Source organism: Pelodiscus sinensis, chromosome 13, assembly GCF_052426305.1.
Source record: "Pelodiscus sinensis isolate ZL-2025 chromosome 13, ASM5242630v1, whole genome shotgun sequence".
In the NCBI taxonomy this organism is placed as follows: domain Eukaryota; kingdom Metazoa; phylum Chordata; order Testudines; family Trionychidae; genus Pelodiscus; species Pelodiscus sinensis.
The window spans coordinates 4727691-4746571 of NC_143064.1; the positions used below are offsets into that span (position 1 = coordinate 4727691).

Below are 18881 nucleotides of genomic sequence, written 5' to 3' on the forward strand. Positions count from 1 at the left end.
TAATGACATAGGATGTTTAACTTCATAGGAGCACAACGATATTTATCAGATGTGCTGAAAACACACACACACTGCAAAATTGCCTTAAGAGCTAAAATATTGCATGAATAAAGGAAGCGGCTACACAAAGGCACCTTTTTTTAAAATGTTTTAGAAATTAAATCCCAGTCAATTTGCAACCCAAAGTACATCGCACGATACCTTTAACTCTACTGCACAGCTTTCAATTTACTGCTAATGTAGGGCTTAGCGCTCCTACATGTGTTCATTAAAACCACGAAGTAAGTTAGTGGCCTAATTTCAAACAAAACACAGGGTTGATACCAAGACAGAAAAATCTCTAAGATATAGCTGTGAAGAAAAAAGGTGTGTGTGTGTGTGTGTGTGTGTGTGTGTGTGTGTGTGTGTGTGTGCGCGCACGCGCGCGAGTGAGAGAGAGAGAACTTCCTCTTCATACTGATCAGCTGAGCTATTTCACGTCTCAGTGTTTAAACGTAATAAAAAAACCAAATGACACACATACCTCGCACATGGCAGCAGTTGGCACATACCAGCCCACAGACTGGATCTCATCTGCCCAGGTTACTCCTGGCGGGTCCCTACTACTGTATTCACCTGCCCAGCCACAGACACCGGCCATCGCAGCTCCCATTGGCTGCGGATCACCATTCCTGGCCAATGGGAGCTGTGGGAAGCGGTGTCCCATTCTGTGCTGCTTCCCGACGCTCCCATTGGCTGGGAGCGGCGCTCTGCAGCCAACAGGAGCAGTGATCACCAGTGCCTATGGCCGGGCAGGTAAATATTGGAGCTACCCACTAGGGGCTAACTTTGGCAGACTGCCGCCGTGTTATTACCACCCCTGCGATACAGGAATAATCATGAAGGGGAAAGTCTAGGAGTTCATGCCGATGGCCCGAACTGTTGAATGGCGAGAGGCAGCAACACTAACAATCCTCGATGTCAACAAGGGAAAGACAGAAATTTCAGAGTTAGCTCCTTGAAGGCTTAGGGCTTTGCTGTTTTAGGCCAAAGGGCAGGGGCCCAGTCTAGCGATGACAGTGCAGGACTGGCAGAGCGCCACTCTCAGGTGCTGTTCTGGACTAGCTGAGTCTTGCCGTGTGACATGGAACAAATGAACTGGACAGGAAGGACATTAGACTCCGAGTCAATGGCAAACGAGCGTTGAATTGCTTTCTGTGCCACTGAGAACCTCTCTGTCTTTGCGGTTACCCCATTTTCTAGGTGAACAAACTATTTTCCCTCCTCACAGCCATCGAGACTCCTTTACTGAGCGCTCCGAGAGCCTCCACTATTATTTGTATTGAGGTGGAGCCCTCACCATGGACTTCTTTGTGCAAGGTGCTGTACATATTGCCTGTGCTATAGAAGACCAAGGAATTATTGACGTTGCATAAATGGCTTACACACCAGTCTGCATCAGCAATTGCTCATTCAGCAACGTACTGGCACGAGGGGATGAACATCTGGCAACATACAACACGATCAGACTCAGATGCACATTTGATCGATTTCAGGTTGAACCTCTAATCCAGCACCCTCGGAACCTGACCGGTGCTGAACCTAAAAATTTTCTGGACCGCACGGGATCAGTATTGTCTAGAAGCTTTACCAACACTTTCACTACTTAGAGAACATTTAGGGCTCATCTAGACAACAGGGAATGGTCAAAAGAAGAGATGCAAATTCCATGGGAATTTGCATATCTTCTTCCAATCGCACTTTCGAAAGCTGAGCAATTGGATGAAGATATGCAAATCTTCCTTTTTTGAGGAAGAGCGGCTTTTCAACGAAGGGGGCAGTTCGCCGAAAAAGCCTCATCTTAATTACTTTCACCTTCGAAAGCTCCACGGAATTTGCATATCCTCTTTCGACCGTTCCAAGTAGTCTAGATACACCCTTAGGGGGTAAATTACAGCTAAACAGCACGGAACACTTATTCTTAGCTTCATTTAGCATGAACACTCTGATAAGAAAGACTCTGATAACACTCGTCTCCCCGCTCTGTGCTATTTATTTGAAAACTGGACCAACCCCTTAACTCCACTCATCTGAAAAAGTGGGCTGTGCCCACAAAAGCTCATGATACCATCTACATTTTTTGTTCGACTCTAAGGTGCTGCAAGACCATTCACTGGTTTTTAAGCACAGAACCTGAGAGCCAGGACTGGGGGCCGTACACAAACCTAATGAGACTGAGGGAAATTTGGGCACACCCATGATAAGTGGAATCCAGCTCACTAAAATCATGCCAAACCACGGATGTTGCCGGACTAGAGAATTCTGGACTAGAGAGAGTTCTGTCTGTACTGCATGTTCCTGAAGTCTTACATGAGGTGGAGGTAAAATCTCCTGGGTCATCTAACCCTACGAATTTGCTACGGCAAGTATTTTCTCCCAGTCTTAAATATCTCCAGTGATGGCTCCTGACCAGGAAGATAGTTACGATCACTCCACTGCTTAATGGCCCTTACTGTTCAGATTGTTTTATCTTCCAACTTACGTTTTTCCCTTTTTTTAGTCTCAAACCATTGCACCTTGTAATGCCATCCTCAGCCACTGCAAATGAGCTCTTCCTTTTGTTATAGATCATTACGGTTTCATTTTGGAGAGAAACATCTCACGCAAGTTACCCTGACAGGTTTATTAAAAACACATTTCGACGTTCGTGTATCGATCTTCTTTTCATCTTTCCCCATTTCTCGCTGTACAATATTAGATATGTGCGCACCTGACCCTGCACAGCGCTTTTCCTGTGGGACTGTGGGATCTGGCCCCCGAAGGAGGGATGGAGGGAGGAAGACAAATGTGTATGTGAAGGCATGTTACAGTGCTGTGGCATTTATGCCATCTTGGGGAATAGCAGTGTAAATGCTCCAGTAATTTCATATGCATTCACAGCAAACAGAACTACAGCACATCTCGAGCAGCGGCCATCTCCACTATTACGTTTTCCAACTGACTCTGGAATTTACAAGGCCATCTGAAATCAGCAGTATGCCATTCCAATTCACGTTGAGGGAAGATGGCTTCCGGGGATAAACGTTTAGTTTAGGAGGCATTACAGGACAGGATGAACCTCTCTAGTCAGGTGCTCTCTGGTCTGGCAACATCTGTGGTCTGGCGTGATCAGAGTTAGCCAGGTGTCCGCTTATCAGGACTGTGGCCAAGTTTCCCACGGTCTCGTAAAGTTTGTTTCCAGCCACCAGTCCCGGCTCTCAGTGTTCTGTGCTGTTATTTAGCTCTACCTGACCCCTACATGTCTTCTCAGAGCTCAGTAAGCAGTGGAAGTATTGGTCATGCTGCTAGACCAGTGGTCGCCAACCTGTGGTCCATGGACCTCTGGTGGTCTGCCATGGTACTGTAGGGGGTCCGCAGAAAGTTTAACAGTAAGAATCAAGCCCACTGCAGGACTGGGACTCTTCACCAGGCGATTCTCACCTGGGGCTCGCTGTTCACAACCATTTGTCCTCCCGCCGCCAGCTGTGCTGCTCTTTATGTTCCAGCCCCTCCCCTCTCCGAGTCCACGGTGGGACCGATCCATTTCTTTTCCTTTTTTCCCCCCTGCCCCTGGGCGCCGTGCTTAGCCAAGGGCAGAGTGCTGGGGCAGGAGCAGCCTTTGGACACAAGAGCTCACGTGCTAGATCCACCATGGATGGGTAGGAGATGCAGGGGGTGGGAGGTAAGGAAACAGTGTGCGCCAAGGGACATGCTGGCCACCGCATTATCAAGTAATGGAATGTTTGAGAACAGTCTGGGGGGGGGGGGGTCTGTACAATTTTAACAGATTGAAAAGGGGCCTGTAAGCTGGAAAAGGTTGGGAACCATTGTGCTAGACAATAGTGAGCTCCCATGGTCCAGCAAATTCTCTGGTTCGGCACCAGTCAAGTCCCCAGGGATGCTGGACTCCAGAGGACCGGCCTGTATCCGTATCATCTCTACGCAGTTAATGTAAAATTCTTTTTCAGGGCTTCAGGACCAAATTCTGACCCTTGTCACCCCACAGTAAGGCCCCAACTCCGCCACCAGAGGCAGGCAAATAGGCCACTAATTTCAGCAGGGTTCTACAAAAGCATCAATGTCCGTCTGCCCATCCATCTCCAATGGCAGCATCACGACCTAGAGCTACAGTAACTACACTGAAGTTACCCCAGGTTTACGCTTAGGCCACGAGACGAGCATCTGGCCCCAAGAGCTGAACGACGTCACATTGCAACAGCTTCTACAGACAAGGGGTCGAGGAGGGTTCTTTGCACAGAGACACGTCACCATGTTCTCCTGTTCAGAATTCCTGATGGCTCTAGTCACTTACTCTACGGGGTCTTATTTCTACTACCAACCGCACACAAAAGGAGCACGTTCTTCAGAGTGTTTTAGGGTGACGAGTCAGAGAAACAAACCTGCCTTACCCCCTTTGGGTACGTCTACACAGCAGGGCAAAAGTCGAATTAAGCAACGTAAATTCAGCTACATCAATTGAGCAGCTTAAGTCGAAGTAGCTTCACTCGGCTTTTGGTGCTGCCTACCCAGCAGGAAGTCGAAGGAACAACACTCTTCCCCAGACTTCCCATACTCCTCGTGAAATGAAGGTTACCAGGAGTCAGAGTAAGAAGTCCTCCAGTTCGCCATTATTTTGAAATAAAGGCTTGTCGTGTAGATGCGCACTTTGTTATTTTGGAATAACGCTGCTGTGTAGACGTACCTTTAATGCCTGGATAGTTTTCTCTCTTGCCAGGGCAGTATGTTATTTTGAATAAAAAGTTATTTCAATCTCATGAGAAAGGGATTCTGCATCTCGTACTGAATATTAATGCTCAACATTGTCAGGAGAAGGGAAACGCAGCTGTTCAGAAAACAAGGTCAAGTGTCCATGTATCTGGTTTTTTTAAAAACTAATTAAAAATTATAAACCAAACTCGCTGAACAGGTGAGTAAAGTCAGAACAGTACAAGTACCACATGGGATATTTATTATCCTTTATTCTCGGCACCCTCTTCTCTTTCGCAGGGCTGTCCGAGGCTGAATTCTTAATCAAGTCTTACAACGCTGGGCACGCAATTGCCATGAATTTATGACAACATGATAAAAAGCATCTTTAACAAGAGATTACAAAGACGACATAAGTCACCAGGTTTTAGGTTTCTCTATTCTACAACAGCCCAGGTTCGTTTTAAATTACACCTTCAAGATCATAGAGTTTGACTTACAAAGGAGTGTACACAACATATGTATTTTAATCACACACAAACACATACTGTCCGACAGGCATCGGAAAGTCCCAGAAGTACACTATTCAGGATGTTGTTAAAATCAACCCCTGGGGGGGACCAAAAGTGTCCTCACTCTAAAATGATTGCCTTAGGAGATTACTAAATTCTAGGGCTGTGCTCCTGCTCTTTCCTATCAAGGGAGCAACTTGCAGGACTGAAATAATTAACAACAAGAAACTCAATTATCTAGTCAACTAAGATCTTAAGCTACCAGGAGAGGCTAAATGGAATAAAAGCCTCATTCATCCTAGAAAGGATGTTAGATATCGGGTAATTGTACAGTTGTGTAACTGCATGAATTCTTAGTGGTTAGTCAACTATTCAATAGTCCCCAGGGGCGGGGGCGGGGCCGGCAGCCAGTGCACTCAGGCCCCGCTATCAGGGAGCCTCCTGCCACCCGGCGCTGCTGCCTCTGTATCAGAGGCAGCAATACAGGGTGCCAGTCAGGAGACGGTCTATGAGGGGAGCCAGTTTAAAAGCCAGCTCCCTGTGCAGCCTGGATTCTGTCCACCCCATGCTGCTGCCTCTGATACAGAGGCAGCAGCGCAGGGTGGCAGCAGCCCCTGTCTGCAGGGGGTCTGAGCTCCCCACAGACAGAGACTGCTCTGCTTCCCATGGAGCAGCCTCTGTCCAAAGGGAGCTGGGGTCCACCGTGGGCAGAAGCTACTTCGTGGCAGCCTCCCCTGCCCCCCCCCCCCCACGCTGCTGCCTCGGATAGAGGCAGCAGCATGAGGTGGGCAGCAGGCAGCACCTCGGAGTTGGTGCTGGGTGCGAATCGGCTTTTAAGCCGGCTCCCCACTGCACCAGCTCCTGCATCCCCCTCTTGCTGCCTCTGATAAAGGAGTGAGTAATCGTCTAGATCAGCATTTCTTAAACTGTGATTCAGGCCAATGGGAGCAGTAGGGAAAGCCTCCAAGTGAGCCGTTTCCTGCGCTGCCGTTCCCCCTTCTCCCAGCTCGGAGAGCCAATTCTTCCTCCCGCAAGCCGGATCCAGCCTGCGAGGCTCCCTCCACCCCCACCCCTCGCAGTGGGGAGCCGGCGCTGGCACTCCAACCTCGCCGAGGAGAGGGGGCTGGAGCACCAGCGCAGGCTCTCTATTGCGGGTGGAGCCACGAGCCCACAGCCCACCTGCAAGATGGTCACAAGCCACTAGTGGTCCATAGACCACACTTTGAGAACCACTGCTTGAGAAGGTTGTCCAAGAAGAGCGCCTCCATGGTCAACCCTTGATAAGGCCACAAAAGAATGTCCAGTGGAGTTACAGCTGACTCCACCACACCCTCTGTGATGGAGAAGTCAAGGCTGGCCAGACCCACTAGGAGATGTAATGGCAGCATGGCTTGTGCCAGTACAGCAGAGGCAAAGGGGTGCCAGGAAAGAGCCACCAATCACCAGCACAGAAGCTGAACCCTGAGACACACGTGGCTGAAAGCCCCCTCCCTACTACCCACCCAGGAATGTTCCCAAGCTGCACCAGACCTAGGAGAAGGTCTCACAGGGCCGTTACATTTTTAGGGAGCCACGTTCTGTTTTCTAACCAACAGGGGCTGAACCGTCCCCATCATAGGCCTCTGCTAAGATTGCCAGCAGCATGCAAGAGAAAGAAACACGAGGAGTCCCGTGGCACCTTCAAGACAGACCGATTTAGTTGGGCATCTGCTTTTGTGGGTAAAATCCACTTTGTCAGACGCGTGTGCGTGGTTGGGAGTTACGTCTGACAGCGTGGTTTTTACCCACGAAAGGAGATGCCCAACTAAATTGGTCAGTCTTGAACACGCCACAGGATTCCTCATCGGTTTTGCAGATACAGACTAACACAGCAACCCCTCTGACACAAGGAAAAGCGAGATTCCCAAGCCAATTTCCCAGGTGTTGGAAAATGTTACTCCTGGGGGGAGCAGGGATGGCAGGGAGCAGACCACTCTCGACTTGGAAAGTTCAAAGGAGTTCCGTGGTCTTGCAGAAAATGAGTCTAAGGACTCAGACCCCTCTGGGTGAAACATGCAGATTCAGACACATTATTTACTAAGCAGGCAAAGCTCTTTTGGGGTAGCTACAGGAGGTTGATCCACTCGGTATTCGTTACCCAAGGAAACGCTTTCTAATCTGGGTACTCCCAGCTAGAGGCCTATTTAGACACCTATGTAAAAATGAAACAAAAGACAGGACTAGGTAGCACTTTAAAGACTAACAAGATGATTTATTAGGTGACGAGCTTTCATGGGCTTTTCTGATTTGATCTGAGGAAGTGGGTCTGGCCCACAAAAGCTCATCACCTAATAAACCATCTTGTTAGTCTTTAAAGTGCTCCATAGTCCTGTTTTTTGTTTCAGCTAGACCAGACTAACACGGCTACATTTCTATCACTGTTCTATGTAAAAATGGTTTGACTTAGACACCCACAAATCCTATTGATGTAACTAGAAGCTAAGGTGCTCAGAATTAAAAAAAACAAAAACAAAAACCCTAAACCACTTCTATGTAGGTGCTTGCACATAGCTTTAGGAGTCTAACTTCAGACACTCCCCATTGTAAAATTTTGACTCAATTCTCCAATCTACCAACCCACCCACAAACTAACCTGAAAGGTTTAAAAAACCACCACCTAACTCACACTGCTCAACAAAAGAATCCAAGTAATTATCAGGGGAGAGAGAAACAGACACAATAAAGACAAAAGAAGACTAAACAAAGACGGCGGCAGACAGAAAACATATCAGACAATCAGAAAAGACAATCAATTATATGTACAGTGATGCAAGTTATCCCAGTGCAGAATCCCACATCAACTCGTGTGTTTGGGTTCAACGTTTGTTTCAAAACGATCTTAAACCAGGTTTTCTACATCATTTGGGATCTTACAATTTTCCTGCAGAGGCTTCAGTGTTCAGCATTTGCTTCTCACCCTCCAATGTGTAATTCCCCCCCCCCCCCCCCGCCCTCCTAAATCTCATCTGAATTCTGGCATAAATTACTTCACGCCACTCCCTTGAGGAATCAACTCTCTCTGAGGAGAGCAAGGTCAGGAGTGTCTAAGTGCTACCAGATATGCCACTGCATGCGGCGGCCTCGCAGAAACCATAATGCTGCTCGGAAGCCGAGTCTTCCTACCCTCAAACGAAGGTCTTCCATTAACACTGCTTCTGGGGCCAGAGAGGGAGTCGAATTACAATGGGCACTTATTTTACATGTCCAAAGTATGACTGCAGAATCAGACTTACGTGCATGGACACTGGCCCTTCCAGGCACTCCTCCAAAGCAACAATGGATCCATTCCAGAGACCCCAGGCCTGTAACAGTAACTACCCCTAAAGCACTAACATCACAGTATTTCTTCTGTATACGCCCCGAGACACAGTCCCTTGGTCTACACTAGACCAGGCAGGTCGGCTTAAGGTTCACCATGCAGCTATGCAAAATGCATCACTGGAATCGGCTTACTTTAAGCCACGCTGCCACAACGCCTACACCACGGGAGGCCAACGAGCACACACGCTCCTGTTGGTTTTCCTTACTAAGAACATAAGAACGGCCGTACTGGGTCAGACCAAAGGTCCATCTAGCCCAGTATCCTGTCTGCCGACAGTGGCCAGCACCAGGTGCCCCAGAGAGGGTGGACCGAAGACAATGATCAAGCGATTTGTCTCCTGCCATCCCTCTCCAGCCTCTGACAAACAGAGGCCAAGGACACCATTTTATCCCCTGGCTCAGTGGTCCCCAACGCGGTGCCCACGGGAGCTATGGTGCCCGCCGGGGCATTTACGTGTGCCCGCCGAATGATCCGGGCCAGCTCCCGGGTGCCCGGCACGTGGGCAGCCCCTCCCGTGGATGCCCGATGCATGGGCGGCCCCTCCCGTGGATGCCTGGCAGCCCCAAAAGGTTGGGGACCACTGCCCTGGCTAATAGCCTTTTATGGACCTAACCTCCATGAAATTATCTAGCTTCTCTTTAAACTCTGTTAAAGTCCTAGCCTTCACAGCCTCCTCTGGCAAGGAGTTCCACAGGTTGACTACCCGCTGTGTGAAGAAGAACTTTCTTTTATTAGTTTTAAACCTGCTACCCATTAATTTCATTTGGTGTCCTCTAGTTCTTCTATTATGGGAACTAATAAATAACTTTTCTTTATTCGCCCTCTCCACACCACTCATGATTTTATAGACCTCTATCATATCCCCCCTCAGTCTCCTCTTTTCTAAACTGAAAAGTCCCAGTCGCTTTAACCTCTCTTCATATAGGACCCGTTCCAAACCCCTAATCATTTTAGTTGCCCTTTTCTGAAACCTTTCCAAGGCCAAAATATCTTTTCTGAGGTGAGGAGACCACATCTGTACACAGTACACAGAGGGTACATCTAGACTACAGGCTTTTGTCGACAGAAGTTTTGTTGACAGATACTGTCGACAAAGCTTCTGTCAACAAAGAGCATCTAGACGACATCCAGTTCTGTCGACAAAGCAAGCCGCTTTGTCGACATGAGAGTGTAGACGCAAAGGACAGTGTAGATGCAGCAACGCCTTCTGTCGACAGAACTCTGTCGACAAAAGGCATTATTCCTTGTAGAATGAGGTTTACAGCCGTCAACAAAACTGCTGAGTTCTGTCGACATTATGTCGACAGAACTCAGCGGCAGTGTAGACGCAGGTATAGTTTTGTCGACAAAGGTCCACTTTGGTCGACAAAACGTTGTTGTCTAGACACATCCAGAATGAGGAGTACTAGATGCCAACGGGAACTGCCCTCAGCATTTGATTCAGGGGTCTATACTAGACCCCCTAAATCAAACACTAGAAGATTGACCTCCGCAGGGTTGAGCTTCTCCATCGTGTAGACATGCCCTATGCTCATAAAGCAGAGCAGAGTTCCAAGAAGCCGTTGTTTCTGGTTTGCTCTGGAAACGTGATTTAGGTAAGTTATTTAAATACCCACTTTCTCTATGTTATTATTAAATGTAAACAGGTGGTTCTTGGGACGCGGGATTTCAGAATTCGGAGTTGTTGTTTTTTTAATTGACAGATGTACAAAGGGGGAAAGCAATACACTGAAGGCTGGAAAACACTACTTGAGTGATGATTCCCCTATTACAGAGATTTATGCAGCTGGTATTAGAAGCAGAGTCTGATCTGAAGTGTCATTAGTCTCACAGAAGCACCCAATATAGGGCCAGATCCAAAATCTAAGCAAACAGTCATCACTTGAATTACGATCCAGTTTCCGTACTTAGGCATACAGAAAATCCATTTTACAGCTGATCGGTTGTAACTCTGCGACTGTAAAAAGTGGGCAGCGTTCCAAGTGAACACCCACTCTGGCGCAGTTACAAATCCAGCTAGTGAAGAGTTAAGCAGAGTCTGCAGACACGCCAAGGAAAACGGCTCCTTACTTTACCTGAATATAAGGGAGGTGGAAGGGGCTTTTTGGAAAAAGAAGATCTAGCGTGAGGGCTGAACAGTCTGGAGGGAGGAACCCTAAAACCAGCCTAGACTGGGAAGCATGAAACCTGAACGTCCTTTGGTTATTGTTTTCATTATTAATAAATTCAACCTCCAGAAAGGGAGCACGTTTGGACTCTATACTGCAAAGAAATTGTGTTTGCAGAACAAGCTATGGAAAATACCTGCTTACTGAGCAGTATATATAGGAAGAAATTGACAAATCAATTTTGTATGCATATCTGTGGCCTAAGACCTCAAAGCCACAGCTACCGGTATAGGAAAGCCAACTTGTCCAGAGAAAGCTCGTCCCGCTGCAGAAGATCAAAACACTCTGCGCCCAGGATGTTTGGGAAGTACAGAGGGCAGGAAACACGCCACTCCGGCTCTCAACCACTCCTGAGTCTGTAGACTCCTTTTCTCTCCCCCTCCCCATTGCGGGGACACGGCTGATTGGAATCCCATGCCACACAGCTCCCCCATGGAAAGAGGGCAAGATGGGAGTGGAGCAAGAGAATTTTTTGCCTCTGTCATCTCCTGCTGGAAAAGGACGATTTCTTCAGGCTGCTGGGGGCTGCCCTGGAGATTAGCTATGACTCGATTTGCTTTCGGGAAGCCCGTTATGCAGATGCCAGGAATTTTATAGCACAGGGCAGTAATCTTTTGGGACTATAGAATTTAGCATCTCTGCCCGAGACCATTTGGAGCTAGCACCTCCTTCAACATTTATTTCCTAGCTGACTGGTTTTTTGCTTGCCACCGGAGGGGAGGGGGAGAGGGGAGAAGGAGAGGGGAGGGGGGAATCTGCTCATTGCATGACAATGTCAAGGCTGGACAGTGTGGGATGGAAGGAGAAACCCTCAACCACTCCCCATCAATTCCCAAGGGGCTGATGGATTTAAGACAGCAGTCTAATACAGAAGAGCCAAATGTCACCAACAAAAGTCCTATTCACTTCAGTGGGAAATTCTGCTAGATTAAGGCTCCTAGAGTTGAGATTATAAAGAGCCGCTCTCACATGCTAAAACTGTTTCTACCCCACCCATCTTAGTGGCATTTGTGTTTAAATATTTACAGCTTTCCTGCTAGTTCTGAAACAAGAATTTCCGAGGCAGGAACAAGTATTCTCATATCCTCTTGCAAGGAGCCCTCTGCCTGCCGGGATTCACAAGAAATGTCACTCTTCGGCAACGTGACATCAATAACTCCAGTAACTTTGTAACTAACAAGCTTCCATCCCAATCTTGGTGTGCACCCAACTGGCAAGGGGGTTTCAGAAATCTCCTGATTCTGGTATGTACATACTGGTTCACCAAAGAACATCAGCAAAAGCCAGTGTCATGCTGGTTACAGATATTCCATGTACAGATACTGTGTCATGAGTTATGCATCTATACACTGACAATATGCTCTTAGAGTTGGTATCAAGATATTAGCTGTGGAACTCCTCGCCAGAGGAGGCTGTGAAGCCCAGGACATTAACAGGGTTCAAAAAAGAACTAGTTAAATTCATGGAGGTTAGGTCCATCAACCGTGTCCCTAGCCTCTGTCAGAGGCCGGGAATGGGTGACGGGAAAGAGATAGTTTGAAGATTCCCTGTTCTGTTCACTCCCTTTGGGGCATCTGGCATTGGCCACTGTCGGAACACAGGCTATGAAAGTAGATGGACCTTTGATCTGACCCAGTATGGCCATTCTTATGTTCTCTGTCAGGATGTAAATTAAGCATTGTAAGCTAACACAATGGATCTTCATTTACGCACACAGCCAAACACTGATAAAGAGATGTGAAATCTACAAGAAAGGAAAACACAGGAAAAGCCGTCAGCCTGTCTACAAATAAAGGCAATGAATTTTTGAAGCATTTCTAAAACATAAAAATGACATCTCATCATTCTGCACCTTGGAAGTTTGCATTCACCAAAGCAGGATCTCTGTCAGTTTGGGTTGAGAAGAACTTTGGGTGCAAAACTTCTGCAAACAAGAGTTTAACCTGTTAATTACATATCACCTTGAGAAAGCGCGTTCTGATTTGGTTTTCTACATAGCCAGTTGTTTCCAATATCCTTACTCGCCGTCCCCTTCGTGAATGTATTGTTTCCGCTATCAACGTAGCTCAGTGCAGCGGTGCTAAGCCAAGGGTGGATACGTCCTGCTCCGTTGGGAACAGCAGGGCTGGTCCTTCTTAGCGTCGTCAGCAGAAACGGGGCTGGGACTGCAGAGAGAACTCTGAATGCTGGGGAGTGGGCGTACGCCTACCCGAACATCGTGCTTTGAATGAGCTTTCTGCGGCTGCCCCGCTTTGTCCGCAGGGCTGTAAAAACACATTCCAAGATCAAGGCCTTGATTTCCTGATAGCCCAAGGTCTGCAGTAAGAGTATGTTAAATTTACATTCATTGGCTAATCGAATAGTTGATGCAATTTGCAATTTCCATCAGGGTGCCTCCGTCTTGGAAGTGTAGCAACAGGCCCAAGGCTGTTGCTACATTTCCAAGGCAAAAGCGCTGGGGGAGCACAGGGCCAGCGGGGGACTCAAACACTCCCTGCAGCGTTTCAAAGCGGCAGCGTCGCATGGAGCCTGGGGTCAGTCCCCAACTGATCCTGGGCTCCACATGGTGCTGCTGCTTTGAAGCACCCCCACCTCTTGCCCGCCAGCTGTCTCTTTCTGATAGAGGCAGCGGGGGCGGGAGGGAGGGAAAGCGACTAGTCAAGTCCACTATCCAATAAGCATTTACTTATCAGATAGTCGACTAGTCGTTCACACCCCTAGTCTGCAGCGAAGGTGGTTCTTCGCCTTTTCTACTCTCCGACTGACAGGCTGAGCAACACAGGGTAGACTTTCCCTGTTTAACAGGCTTCGCTCTTAGCTGTGCAACCTGCTCTATTTTATCTTTCTACCCACCACATGTTTGTTAGCTCTATAAACTCATTTTAGCACACTTCAGAGAGTTCGCTGGCAGTGCAAAGCCCTGCCTGTCAGCCAGATTACACCTACTGGATGCAGATAATTAACTTTAAGTACTCGGAGGAAAGTGCCATTCAAACAAATATGGTTTCTGCCTGGAACATATAAAAGGAGGCCCTGTGTTCACTTACAGTCACGCCTGGCACGTAAATGCACTCCCTCAAAAGGCGCGACCACATGGAAAAGCTGGGGAGGCAGGAATGAAAGTCCCACAGCGATTCTGAAGGGAACAGCAACCGTGCAGCCCAGGAGTCTGGGAAACAGGAAAACAGGAGGGGGAGAGCAGGAGAGAAAACTGGCCCCACCAGCCGTTTCAGCATGTGTCCTCTCCAGCGACTCTCACATTTAAGACATTTCTGAAAAATGATCAAACCTAGTGCCGGCCCGAGCCATTCCTGCACCCTGGGCAGCGGGCGCTCGGCGTCCCTTACAACATCAATCAGGCACCCCCCATAGGATGGCACCCTGGGCAGCTGCCAGGCTAGCTCCCCCCCTCCTCCTAATCCGGCCCTGATCAAACCTGTCTAGCTACGGACTCAGAACTCACAGGGGTTAGGCCCCATACTCCGGAGTCTCCAACGAGACAAACGTGCATTCTTCTTCACTTCCTGTCCCAAACGGTTGTGAAGTGTTCTGCAGTTCCGGGGGAGGGGGGGGTGCCACTCTCAGATCTACAGCGCGGCAGGTGCTAGGAGACGCGAGGCAAGGCGCTACGTAAACATAAGGCAGCGAGATTATCTGCGATCACTCTTGCCAATGATCATCCCATGGGTCCCTTGTGTTCCACTGATTCCTGTATGCACCTGGCGCCTCTTTTTTATACTTCCGAGCAGGGACTATCGTTTTGCCCCAGGATTGTATGGTGCCTAGCACGACAGCGCTATTGTTACATGCACAATAATGTTTCAGCTCCAATAGTAGAAGGTTCCCCAAACAACAGGTAGAATATCTTACACAATGCAACACTGGACAGGCAGAGAAGCGGACTGGCTTCAGGAGAGCTCCTGTGGGACTTCGAAGAGCGTGCATTTCAGGGGGGTTCATTTATATTTGTTGAAAAGGTACAACATGGACAGACTCAGATGATCGCCATGTTGGTCTGTAACTTTAAAACCAATGAGCAGTCCCGTGGCACCTTAGGGTAGGTCTAAACTAAATGGCTCCATCAACGGAGCCATGTAGATTAGTGTACTCGAAAAAGGGAAATGAAGCGGCGATTTAAATAATCGCCGCTTCATTTACATCAAAATGGCTGGCGCGCTGTGCTGATCAGCTGTTTGGCGGCACAGCGCGGTAGTCTGGAAGCTCGGCGGTCAACATGGGAAGCCTTGTCGACTGCCCCAGTAAACCTCATTCCACGAGGCATAATGGGGCAGTCAACAAGGGCTTCCCTTGTCGACCACCGAGCGTCCAGACTACCGTGCTGTGCCGCCAAACAGCTGATCGGCACAGCGCGCCAGCCATTTTGATGTAAATGAAGCGGCGATTATTTAAATCACCGCTTCATTTCCCTATGTCTAGAAACCTCATCTACATGGCTCCGTCAACGGAGCCACGTAGTCTAGACATCCCCTTAGAGACCAACAATGACATAGAGATGGTATCCTGAGCATTGGTGGGTATAACCCACTTCTTCAGATGAAAAACAGCAACCAATGGTCTGGTAGCACTTTATAGACTAATAAAACATGGAGACGGGATCATGAGCTTTCGTGGGCACAGCCCACTTCAGATGACCAGAGTCATCTGAAGAAGTGGTCTGGTCATCTGAAGAAGTGGGTTGCGCCTACGAAAGCTCATGAAGCCATTTATATGTTTTGTCTATAAAGTGCTACCAGAACATTTGTTGGTTTTTTTCCCTGTAACACACTAACTCGGCTATCCCCTGCAGCTTTTTCAGAGGAGATGATCTTGAGCGCGCGAGAGAGCGATTTCTTAAAGTAGAAGAGCTGCAAGCAGGAGTAACATGCCCTCTGCCGCCATTAGCATCTGTAACTACACTTTTGCCAACGGCCAGCGTGCACTGCGGATTGTAACAGCTCTTTCGCCGTTATGAAGTGTGTCTCACCTATTAATGCAGCATGTTCTCTCTAGGGATGTGACCAGTTAACTGGTAGGGCTGGAGTCACTCCCCATCCCCGCAGGCAGGCGGTTGCTCCAGCCCTACAGGGGGGTGCCCTTCCCCTTTAATCAGTGAAGCGGTTCATCATAATGTTTAACCAGTACCGATTAAACGGGATTTTACATCCCTAGTTCAGACGACACGCAACAGCTCTCCTGCTTTAGGCTGGCACCGATCTGCTGCTTGTGTCCGGATGGAAGCACTAAAATGCAGCTGCGGTTCCTCTGGTACAGGGATCACACGTTTTACACTCAGCTCGCGGGCCCGGACGACACCCTGCTTAGCAAGAGTCCACCGGAAGTGCTCTGACAAGGAGCTCCCCACGCAGTCATAGGTGCCACCTTGAAGGGGCAAACGTTATGGATTTGCCCTCCCTCCCCTCGTGGATGTCCCAAACTTTAAGGACGGAGTGATCTCAGTGGGATAATTCACATCCCAGGGAGAGGCATGCACCTAAGCCCGAATCCTGAGGCCACTAATGTCAGTGGCAAAACTCTTATGGCTTTCGACAAGCCCAGAATCACGATTCTCTCCCCCCCCCCCCCCCCTTGCTCAAAGCATCAGAAACCATTTGATCACATTAGAACCTGACCCTGGCCTACCTACATCTCGTTTTCCAAAACTGAAGCAATTCTTAAGCTGCGATGTAGGCAACGTTTTGTACCCACGTAGGGCACCCATTTTTGTATTGTGCAAATTGTGTATCTAGACCCCTGAACATTTGCAGCTATCCGCTTTACAGCCACATGCGGGGATGCGGATGTCGATACCCACGGCTCATTTTTGCAGCTGCAGGTGAGGATGCGACACAGATACAGTTTTCGGTCCACGCAGGGCTCGAATTAGAAACGCATTTTTCGCGCGCTGTCGCACATGAGCCAAGGGGCCACCGATCCCAGGCTATTAAACAGCAGCAACACATGACACAACAGTTATTCCATTTGACACAAGAGAATTCCTGAAGCCCAGGCTGGGATACAATTTTGCATGATCCCAGACCTGGGACACAGGGATGAACCCTCTGGGCAGGTTCTCTCTGTGTTTCTCCTCCTCCTGTTTGACTCAAGGCTCTTGACTTGGGCTTTTCCTCCCGCGCTTGCCAAAAAGGGAAGCTGCAGAATTGTAGCTACAAGAGACAACTCCTGAAAAGCGAGTCCCCCCCCCCTCTACAATCTTCCCTCCGCGCAATGAGCGCAGCCCAGTCCGCGCGTCGCGAGCGGGCTGACCCGGGATCCTCCGAGTGGCCGAAGGCAGATGCCTGCACGCTGCGGTCCCCGGGAAGGGTCGGGTCCCCAGCTCCGTGCCGGAGGCAGGGCGCGTTTGTTTTCCTTCCCCCGCGCTCCGCGGCCACGCAAGGCAAACCACAAGCGGAGGGGACTGGAAACGCGGGCCCCGCGCCCGACTCCCGCCTGCTCCGTGCGGGGATCGGCGGCAGGGAGCTGGGCAGAAGCCGCCGGTGACACGCGTGCGGGGGGCCCGATCCCGCTGGCGTGCGCGCTCGGCCCGCTCAGGACCGGGTGCGTAAGGAACGCGCGCTCCGAGGCGCGGGGCGAAGCCGGGGGCAGTAGCCGCGAGCCGGGGGGAGGCAGGGCCGAGCTCCGCGGGCAGTGGGGGTGGGGGCACGCAGGGAAACTCTTCTCCTTCCCGCTCCGCCTCCCCCTGCGCGTCTCTGCGCACCAAACCCCGGGTCCCCTGGCGCACGGCGCAGCGCGGTCCCCTGCCTGGGGCCCCGCTCCGGGACCCGCGGCTGACCCCCCCCCCCCAGCTTCTGCCAGCGCCAGGTCACTCAGCAAAGCGAGACACGCACCCCTTCCTCCGGGCAGCAGGGGCCGGGGCGGCGGGGCGGGAGCCGACGCGCAACTCCCTCCCCCGGGCACGGGGCTGCGCCACGGCCGCGCTTGGCCACAGAGGGTCCGGCGACCAGGCCGAAAAGCTCGAAGCGAGCCAGGAGACTGGGGGGGGGGGAGGGGCTTCCGCCAACTTTCCCCGCAGGAGTCGGGGAAGCGCCCGCAGGCCGGAGGAGACGGGGATGGGCAGGCGGCTCCCGGAGCTCCCGGCCTCTCTCCTTCCACAGGGCGCCCGCCCGCCCCCTCCGAGGCTGCAGGCTCGCTAGGGAGGCTGGACGCGGCGGGCTCCTGGGGCCCCGCTGCCCCAAGCCCGGCTCACCTGGCCCCGGGCTGTCGGGCACCCCCTTGGCGCCGGGCTGCAGCAGCTGGAAGGCGGCGCGGACGCGCTGGCAGGTGGCGTCGGGCTGGGCGCAGCCCCGCAGGCAGAGCGCGGCCAGCAGGGCCAGGCGCAGGGCGCCCCAAGCCATCCCGCCGCCCGGCTCCCCGGCTGCTCTCGGGCGCTCCGGGCCGGGCTGCCCGCGCTGATTGGCCCGGCGCCGCCACTGGCTCCCGGCAAACTTTTCCCCGGCCCGCCCCCTCCGCTGCGCTCATTGGCCGCCGCCTCCTGGCCGCGCCCAGGTGCGGGCGGGGAGCTTGGGGCTGGGGGGGGGCGAGGGATGAGCGGCCTCCCCCTTCCCGCCCCCACGAGGAGGGAAGGGGCACCGCACACGCTAGGAGCCCCCCCACCCCCGCTCCGGGCACGCTGCGTTCGGGGAGCTGGGCGACTCGGCTTCAGATCGGGACTTTACCGCTCCCTCTGGGGGGGCTGCGCCCCTGGGCAAACCGACCCCCCAGGGCGGGGTAAAACCTCCCGCAGGGGAGCACACCAGGCGGGAAGAGGCGCCCCGAGATGCCCGCAGCTGCTGACTCCCGCGTGGCGAGGCTGGCGTCTGCTCGCGCCTTGGCTTGGTACCAGACTCGGTTCGCTTCCTCCGGCCCCGATCGCTAGTTTGTCAGCCGGGTCCCTCTCCTCCTCCGCAGCCGAGCTGGTCAGCCATCGCCGGGGTCAGTAGCTAAACTGTTCCCTTCACACGGCGGCACTGGTTAATGTCCATGTTGCTGCCGGTGACTTTGGAGTGGGCTCTGTTCTTGTTCCTGATCCTCCAAAGTGTAACCAGCCCTTAGGTTTGAACCTGGGACCTCTGTGTAAGAGCCTCTACAGCCTGAGCTAAACGCCAGCTGGCTCTCTGA

At 51.1% G+C, this 18881-nt stretch overlaps 1 protein-coding gene across 2 annotated transcripts in view; it reads right to left on the bottom strand.

The window, feature by feature from the left end:
- GPC3 (glypican 3) overlaps positions 1 to 18196 on the bottom strand; it is a 309949-nt gene extending 291753 nt beyond the window's left edge. The window contains exon 1 of one of the 2 annotated variants that reach the window (XM_075941138.2): positions 17971 to 18196. In XM_075941138.2, coding sequence (XP_075797253.2) covers positions 17971 to 18118 — 148 coding nt within the window. In that variant the 5' untranslated portion in view covers positions 18119 to 18196. The remainder of the gene's footprint in view (positions 1 to 17970) is intronic. The other variant, XM_075941137.2, reaches the window with a different exon arrangement.
- Positions 18197 to 18881: the final 685 nt, after the last annotated feature.